The sequence below is a fragment of the Coffea arabica genome, chromosome 8c (assembly GCF_036785885.1).
Source record: "Coffea arabica cultivar ET-39 chromosome 8c, Coffea Arabica ET-39 HiFi, whole genome shotgun sequence".
In the NCBI taxonomy this organism is placed as follows: Eukaryota; Viridiplantae; Streptophyta; class Magnoliopsida; order Gentianales; family Rubiaceae; genus Coffea; species Coffea arabica.
The window spans coordinates 37,739,251-37,748,215 of NC_092325.1; the positions used below are offsets into that span (position 1 = coordinate 37,739,251).

At 33.9% G+C, this 8,965-nt stretch overlaps 1 protein-coding gene across 1 annotated transcript; it reads right to left on the minus strand.

Annotated features, from left to right (window-relative positions):
- Positions 1-2,103: 2,103 nt before the first annotated feature.
- On the minus strand, positions 2,104-4,349 carry LOC113705406 (tryptophan N-monooxygenase CYP79A68). Its single transcript, XM_027227254.2, has 2 exons — positions 3,354-4,349; positions 2,104-2,908 (listed from the first exon to the last, which is right to left on the minus strand). Exons 1-2 carry the CDS (start codon positions 4,347-4,349, stop codon positions 2,285-2,287), a joined length of 1,620 nt encoding a protein of 539 aa, XP_027083055.2. The 3' UTR covers positions 2,104-2,284.
- Between the last annotated feature and the right edge of the window lie 4,616 nt (positions 4,350-8,965).

An 8,965-nucleotide genomic window follows, 5' to 3' on the forward strand; every position in this document is an offset into this window, starting at 1 on the left:
ATTTTATTGCTATTATTTTATATGTAAATATTTAACCTAAGTAATAAAATAAATAATAGCTACTTAAAAAAAAGGAAATTGGTGCTCAATTGATTGTGGTGTAAAATATTAGTATACAATTAACTAGAATTTGAAATGGAATTAAATTTATTTAGTATTTTACTGCTAACAACTTTGACCACATTTAATGGTTAAAGAAAAAATAAAAGGGATGTAGAGATTGGGATTGGTTCCTTAGTGTGAAAAAGGAAAGTTCTTCTAAACTAATGTTGCGTGAAATTCTGGATGCATATGAAATTAGAAATGCGATAACTTTGCAATTCATTCTCATTCATGATGAATTTCTTCGATTCTATATAGAATCGCAATTTTTTTCGTTCAATATGAAAACATTCCTTTTTTGTCATATTGATGGCTTTTGCTTTTAAGATTATCTACATGTCGGTGGTTAGTATTATTGACAAGGTTAGAGGTCATGGAAAATGTTACTAATTTTAGGAGAAATTATGTATTGTAAAAAAGGTTTAATAATTTTCTATTAAGCATAACTACTGCATACAAAAGGAAAATATAATTGATTTTATTTTGCTTTGATTAGAAGAACTTGTACTAATAATAAAGGAAATTTCAATTCAACAATCAACGTGCATATGATTACAGTAATTCTTTAGTCATTTAGACTAATATATGCCATAAAGTAGTCAGATTTAGTCATTTGTGAATTCATAATTTTAACAGTTTACATAAAATTCATCAATAAAAAATTATGATTATTATAAAATGACATTTTATAATAATTTACCTACCATTTGCTAATAAAAAAAGAGTTTGATAGAAAACATATGGATACAAATCCATAATGTAAATGATACAAAGTAAGTTTGAAAGTCACAGAACTTAACATATGGGTAATTTTACTATAATTTTCAAAGATTATGCTATGTTAATAAAACTTTAATTTTTATACTTGTGACCCAAAAAATAAATTTATTAAGATTTTACCATTTTATTAAATTCATAGGCATTAATATATGAAAATTGTGTACCATTGTATTATATTCATAGGTGTCAATATATGGAAATTGTGATGTATAAATAAGTGTAATTCTATATATAACTCGAAAGATTTGTTGTTTCTGTCATCCAAACTTTCTAACCTTTCACAAATTCAAAAATAATTCAAATTTATAATATGAATTTGAATAAATATGGAACTTACATTTTTTTTTGAAGTAAATTACTAATCTATATCTGAAACTTAGTTTTTGAAGAGTAAGTTTAGTTCAAGTAATGGTAAGTTTTTATAGATTAATAGTAAATATTGTTGATAGAATAGTAAATTTGGTTAATCATCAAAACTTACTAGTTTGTGGCATAAATTTACTATTTTACTCAAAGAAACTTATATGAAACAGTATTAGGAAGTTTATTTGAAATAATGCTAAGATATTTTTATTAATAATTGAAGCTTAGTATTATAGTTAGTAATTACTCATAAAGTAAATGTATGATACATAATTGTACGTATCATTTATAAATGTTATATGTTTTAGGCACTTTAAATATACTATGAAATTTTATTTTTTTTTGCATATAACCTTTTTTGCTGCCCTTACTTTCACTTACGACCCTCTCACTTTGACAGTTGCTTATTTTAGGCACTTCACATTTCACCTTTACACTTTGGAATCCCATCAACTTTTCCTATCTCTTTTCCACTTAATTTCAATGTCCAACAAGTCTTCAGGTTCTAGGTCACAAAAGACCTTTACACGTGTCTATCCAACACACTTTCCATACCATTTGTGGCCACAATTATACCGCAGCAACTTTCCACACCTCTTCTCTGACTCTAAACATACCGTAGCAACATCCATTATTTCCTTGTAACAATGGTAAAATCTTATTTTCAGAGCAAAATGGCATGAAGGAATCGATATGCCAACCAGACTATTTTAGAAATACATAACAACTTGTAGTAGTTCCGAGCTAAACTATTCGACAAAAACTTAATTCCGAAACCTCGATTACGAATATTTGGATTTCATATCTTATCACAAGTCAAGCAAGAATTTGTGCAGAATTGGCTACACTTAGTAGAAGTTCATTAGGAACCGTAAAAGTTGCATCTTTAAATAGGAAAAAAGGAAAGCATTTAATGATTTTAGATGTGACGCTTATTTTGCAACATCACAAAAGTGAAAAGATGACACTAATAACAGGATAGGGAGAGTAGACACGAGAAGATGATACATAAGAAGGTAAATCATGAAAAGGTATCATCCTAGTTGAATTGTGGGAATCGTGGTTCAGCAACAGCAACGAGAGGTTTGGCAAGGAAGCCAGAATCCTCGCACTCTGCTAAATCGATTTGCGAATGACCAGATGGAACCTTCCAGCTAAAGCATTGAAGAAGTCTGGCCAGCAACATCACAGTGAGCGTGGAACCCAAAAGGACTCCTGGACATCCACGCCTTCCGGTGCTGAAGGAAAACATATTTAATTCTGGATCGTTGAGATCCATTCTAGCATCATCCATGTCCTTCATGTGTCGCTCGGGCTTGTACTTAAGCGGATCCTCCCAGATTCGAGGATTACGGCTAAGTCCTGGACGGCTGAGGATAACATGGCTACCCTTCGGGATGAAATAGCCACCAACGACGGTGTCCTGAGTGGATACATGAGGAACATTAAAGGGTGCTAATGGATGGAGCCGCAAGGACTCTCTTACGCAGGCCTTCACATATTTCAGCCTCGGAAGGTCAGATTCTTGAACAAGCCTATCCTTTCCAACCACGGCGTCTAGCTCTTCTGTGGCTTTTTGAAGCATTTCAGGTTGATTTAGCATCTCTGCTAATGCCCATTCCACAGCATTTGATGGATTATCGACTATCGCAAACATTAGTTCCTGTCGAGCATGCATCATAGTAAAGTTAAAAGTGAAAACTGATACTAATCCTTTTTAACCAAATTCAGTAACCAACTGACCGTACAACAACACCATATTTCAAGTTTCATTTTGGTGGTGATTAAGGCTCATTGAGATTCCATCCTTTTCTGAGTTCTTCTAATCAACAAATTTGGGCAAATTATTTTTTAATATTGTCAGAGCGTGGCTGATGATGTCGTCTTAAGGCACCTTTTGTACGTCATTTGATGTGGACATGATTTACCTGAATGTTTCCACAGCTTTGAGTCCGCATGCAAGATTTTAAGTTTTGGAGTATGGTCCCTACGATTGATTTTGTACTTATGTGAAAAGGCACTAGCTGATAAGGTGCTAAAGTTTGATTTACTCCATTTGTTTAAGAAATTTTTTATGTAACCATGCAGCAGGATAGAGGATTCCTTACAGTAATTTGTGCTCTAATCTCCTCAGTTGTTAAGAGGGGTCTGCCGTTGCTATCTTTGAGCCTGATTAGGACATCAAGAAGGTCTTCTTCCTCCTTTTTCACGCCACTCTCCCACATTTTAATCCTTTTTTCAATTTCAGGATCTTGGTGCTTTCGTACGCATGCAATGGCCTCAGTAAGAATCTTTCCGTAGCCATCAAAATAAAAAATCTTCATCCAGGGCATGTAATCAGATACGCTGAATGCATACAAATGAGCAAGCATTTTGAATAGTGCATTGATATGTTCAACTTCCTCAGCACCTGGTCCTCCATCTTCCATTCCTTTCCCGAAGAATCGCTTGTTGAAAATCATTTTTCTAGTCACATTTCCGCAGTAGTGTTGCGTAACCAATCTTATGTCCACTAGCCCACCGGTGGCATTGCCCTTGCACTGGTTGTAAACATAATTAACCAAATGATCTGCTTCCTCTGCTCGCTTGCTATGAAGCCATTGGTGTTTAGCAGGTGAGAGCACACAGGAAACGACCATCCTCTTCATTTTCTTGTATTGATCGCCCAAAGGCGAAAGGATTGTCGTCAAGAATCCTTCACTACAAAGTTCTGCAGACATGAAAACAGGTCTGCTGGAGAAAATCGAGTCTTGTTTCTTGAGGAATTCGCGAGCGAGTTCAGGAGAAGTGACAGGAATGATATGAACACCGAAAATGCGGATACATGCGATTTCGGTATTCAAATCATCCATGACTTTGCATATCCATCGATTTGTTGGTCTGTTTCTCAGCATTTGGAAAACGCAGCCAAAGAAAGGCAAGCATTGTGGGCCAGGAGGGAGAGGTAATCGAGGTTTGTTGTTCTTTAGACAAATAGTTAACCATTTGTCCATCATAAAGATCACCAACAACACCAAAGCCATGAATCCTGAGAAAAATGGGATCCATGAGATTGAGATAAATCCCAAGCCTGAATCAACACGAAGACCGGAAGTGTAATTCATGACTTGAGACCGTATGAAAAGGTTATCAGGCTGCGTAGGTTCGTTTATTCTTATTACACAGGCTAAGGAGGAGTGTAGGCAAATGCAATTGTTGTTGATGGTTTGTAAAGAGTTCGATCATGCGAGCTTTTTATAGCGGAACCTTGTTGCTGGCCGCCAAATGTTTATGACATTGCAGCACTGTCACAAGGAACTTAGATGTTAGGAACAGTACGTGTTTGCCCATGCAGCATCTCTTTCAACCCAACAATCGTGCAGCAGCACTAAATATGAACAATACATACCACGTGTAAATATGAAGTGCTTTTAGAGATATCGAGGATTTTGAAAAAAGAAGTATGATAATTACTTTACGATAAAAGATTATTATTTAGACTCCACTAGCAATTTTATCAAGAAAAGCTGCATAGAAGAGAATACCACATTACCATTGTAAGTGCTTGAGATTGAGTTCACGTTTTATCCATTGGATGGTACATAAATGATAAATACAAATTTTAATCAACCTGTCCACCATTTACTTTGCTAGGGAATTTTGGAAAGCATCTGTTGTATATTTAGTCTGAGTCTGGAGCAACAATACAGCCCATAAGTATCTTTTCCAAACCAAAATAAGAATACATACTTTTTATAGATTAATTTCATCATCTGATATTCTCATTCATTTTAACAGATAATCAATTAACCTTCAAACGAAATAGATTTCGTATAGAATTATTCAAGATATTTAATAGCAGCCAATTTTGTGGTGGGATAAAACCCAAATTTAATAAAATAAACTGTTGGTGGGATAAAATCCAAGTCCAACAGTAGTACTTTCAGAGATTTATAGCATAAAAAGTTAAGATATCATTACTAGAATACGTAATTTATTGAACAAAAAAAAAAAGATACTAATTTTTAAGTTTCTAACTAATGGACTATTTGTATGATCAAAATAAATTTTAATTCGCTTTTCTATCTTTTAGTTTATTGGGTTATTCAAAACAATTCATGCAGTGCCATGTTTAGGAACGGTTCAATGTCATATCAATTTGACCCCTAGCGTCTATTCTTTTAGTTGCTTGCAAACTTAGGACGACTTCTGGCACGTTTTAGATGTGATGCATTATTAAGCCTGTCCCAATCTTCCCCTCTAACGCGGGCCGGGTTTAGAGCGCGTGAAACTCATCACTATCTCGTAAGGCGTTGAGACCATAGCATGTTACACGAAAGCGCCGCTTTCTCTGCAGGGTTGTCAGACAAGATAAGCACGCCGCCCCCCTGCTGGCCGGGCGAAATTGAAGTTCTCTCTCCCGGTCAACTGTCCACAAAATAAGAAAGAAAGGCCGATAACTTTTAGTTGTGCACATTATTGCCTGCAGACGATGTCTACTGTTATTAATCCATAGTCCAGAATCCAGATGCTATTCATTCATGCTTCAGAACATGTGCAAAGTCGAAGCTATTATAGTACACACCCCTCCCATGCTAGAAAAAATAAATAAATAAATAAGAATAACAAAGACAATATGTTAATGTAACCCAAAAAAAAAAAGATAACTTATGTTAAGGTACCCTTTTTTTAAAACAAGACATTTTGATTAATTTAAAAGTGTCTATTAATTTGTCTTTTTTGCATATGGGATGTGTCTAGTTTAAAACAATTGGTGGGATTTTGATATATCAACGAAATGGCCTTTTTAGAAGAAAAAAAATGCAAAAGTTGAAAAAATAAAATAAAAATAAAAATGTCTATTAGTATTTTAAACTTCTAATTTGAATTTGATAGGTCTCTAAGGTGAAATCCAAATAAGATAATTTTCATTTTTTCTCACTAAGATTTGGCTTAATGTTAGTTTGCTCTTTCCTAAATGTGTGAAATAATCAATTTTGCCCTCTTTAGTGACCCAGTTACATATTGATTACACAAAAATATTAAATTGATAAAAACAAAAAAAAATTCGGCTTTGTTTATTTTCCTTAAAATCTTTTCGTTCCTATTAGATTAATGTTTATTTTGTATGTATTATTTTAGTTTTATGAGGCTTTCAATCGAATAACAACGATGATGATGATACAAAATGTTTGTATTGAGATTGTTGGTTGAAAAATAAATTCTTTTTTTTTGTTTATGTAAATCGTTATAAAAATTGTATTATAATTTTTTGTTAGTGAAATTAGTCAACAATTAATAACTTAATCAAAACTATTAAAAAGGCTGTTATGTCTTGCTTTTTAAAACAAATATCAAGAGGCAAAATAAAAAATATCATATTTACATTTGGTTTGGAGTAAAGGTTTAACTACAACCCAATTATGTTGACCAGTTCAAACCAACCCACCCTTCAAGCCTATCTATTAATTTTGAATAGGTCTAAATAGGTACCCATTAAACCCAGTTAATTGATGGGTAGTGAATTGATTTGACTCACCCATTTAAAATATAATTATACATGTAAACTCAACTTTTAAAAGTGTTAGACAAATAAATTTGAATTTCTTATTAATCTAATAACAATAAAATACTACTTTTTTAAAACAACATGAAAATATAAAAGAAAAAATAGAATTTTAAGCGACTCATAAATAATTAATTAGGTATACACATACTCATTTATTAAATGGGTTGATTCAATTATAACTCATTTATACCCATTATTCAATTACGACCCGTTCAAACCCCTCTGTTTCATCCATTTTGACACCTTTGGAGGGACAATTTAGAACTAAAATGTATCGGTTGAGGGATCTAATAGATACTTTTAAAGTTGAATGACCAAAGAAGATATTCATAAAAGTTGAAGAATTATTGGAGTCGTTTATTCAACAAGAAATCAAAATAAAGTCATTTCTCCCGGTGGCAATCGTTTTGAACCCCACGTTGATACGAGAAAACTGTGGAACATAACCACATGAATAGACAAGCGATGAATGGTCCGCCCCCCATTAAGACAAGTGCAAAGTTGGCTCGATCGAAGGGGGATGAGTCCAAATTCTCCTAATCCTTGTAGAAGTGAAATTTTAAACAAAAAAAAAAATGAAGAAAAACATGTTTCGACTGTTACCACTTTCGAACGACAAATTGTGTGGTTCACAAGAATTGCCCATGTACATTGAACAACGGTGGTTTTGTCAATGTTTCGTCGGAGTCTTGTTTACTCAGTCAAGAGTAACACTACAGGATGACAAGCCATGGCTTGGATTTCATCACCATTTCTCGCGCGCCATCACCCTTATGATCATATGAAGAAGTAATCACGATATTCATGCAAGTACATTCACTCTTTTTGAAGTTTATAGGTACTAATTTAGAGTGCTGAAACCATCAAATATGGTTTAGTACTGCCTCCAAATCCGTCTTGGGCAAAGAAATTCCTGCTCAGCAATTGTTACCATAATCAGTAATCCATCTTAGTTCTTTGGACTTCTGAGCAAGAATGTCAAGTTCGAACATTGGAACTTACAAGCGAGTGTGTTTGAGTAACTTCTTATTTGCAAAAATTTATATTATTGCATTGTAAACGCGTTTTTAATAACACTTTTATCTTTTCAATGTCTGGCCGGTTCGGCAAATGAGGGCCTTGTTTGGCAAGCAAGTTTTTGGCCAAATTTGTCTGCTAAAAAATTTTCTAACAATTTTAATTACAGTAATCTCAAAAGAATTTTCAAAATTTTTAAACTATGCACTTCAAAAAATCCAAAAATTTACACACTTCAAAAATTTTTTTCTACAACTTCTACAGTAAGTTTTAGACAAAAACACTCAAAAAACTCACTTGTCAAACGGGGTCGAGTTTTTTGGGTGTTTGACTAAAATTTTACTGTAGAAGTTGTAGGAAAAATTTTTGAAATGTGTAAAATTTTTGGATATTTTGAAGTATATTGTTTAAAATTTTTTAGAAGTTTTATAAGGTTACGGTAACTAAAGTTATTAAAAAACTTGTAACAGACAAACTTAATTAAAAACTTATTTACCAAATAGGCCCTCTATTTTTTTACATACATCATATTTTAAATAAATGCTATACCCTTTTTCAAAAATTGTTTCAAATAATCTCCTGCCCTAACACGCTCTGCTTTTAACATTTGCGGGGGCGGTAACTAAATCATGAGAAAGTCATTGACGTCAAACCTGTTCTGTTCCAGACATTTGGCACCTCGGGGGCCGCAATCTCTAGTCAATTTTAATTGGAAGTTCATATTAATGACCCTCATACCAACCAAACAACAAACCTGAAAGTGGGAGTCTATATGTGGCCATTAACATGTTAACTGAAAACATCAAGCACCCTGATGAAAAACACGTTTGGAATCAACTACTTGAGAACGACGGGTGTACAATTTTGTGGTTCAAATTAATTGGCCATGTACATTGAACAACGAGTTTTTGCAAGAAATTCTCAGTCAAGAGTAATAGTAGGGGCTGGGCTTTGGGGTTTTTGGGAGGGTTTGGGTTGGTAGTTATAAGTCTTCTGTGGGACCTCAAGAAATATCGATTTTTGGGGTTCTCTCGGAGTTTAGGTTTGTAAAAACTGACGTAAATCCTTTGGGGTTTGAAAGAAAGAAACATCGCCTCTGGGGGGGTTGGGCTTGGGTACGCGCCTGGGCTTTGCAGCAGGCTCCCCCTTTGTGGA

What these genes read in the sequence shown, in the direction of transcription:
- LOC113705406 (XM_027227254.2), bottom strand. Translation starts at nt 4,349, where the DNA reads ATGAATTACACTTCCGGTCTTCGTGTTGATTCAGGCTTGGGATTTATC. An exon ending in AGATTAGAGCACAAATTACT is followed by an intron (nt 2,909 to 3,353) that starts GTAAGGAATCCT and finishes CATGCTCGACAG; the next exon opens with GAACTAATGTTTGCGATAGT.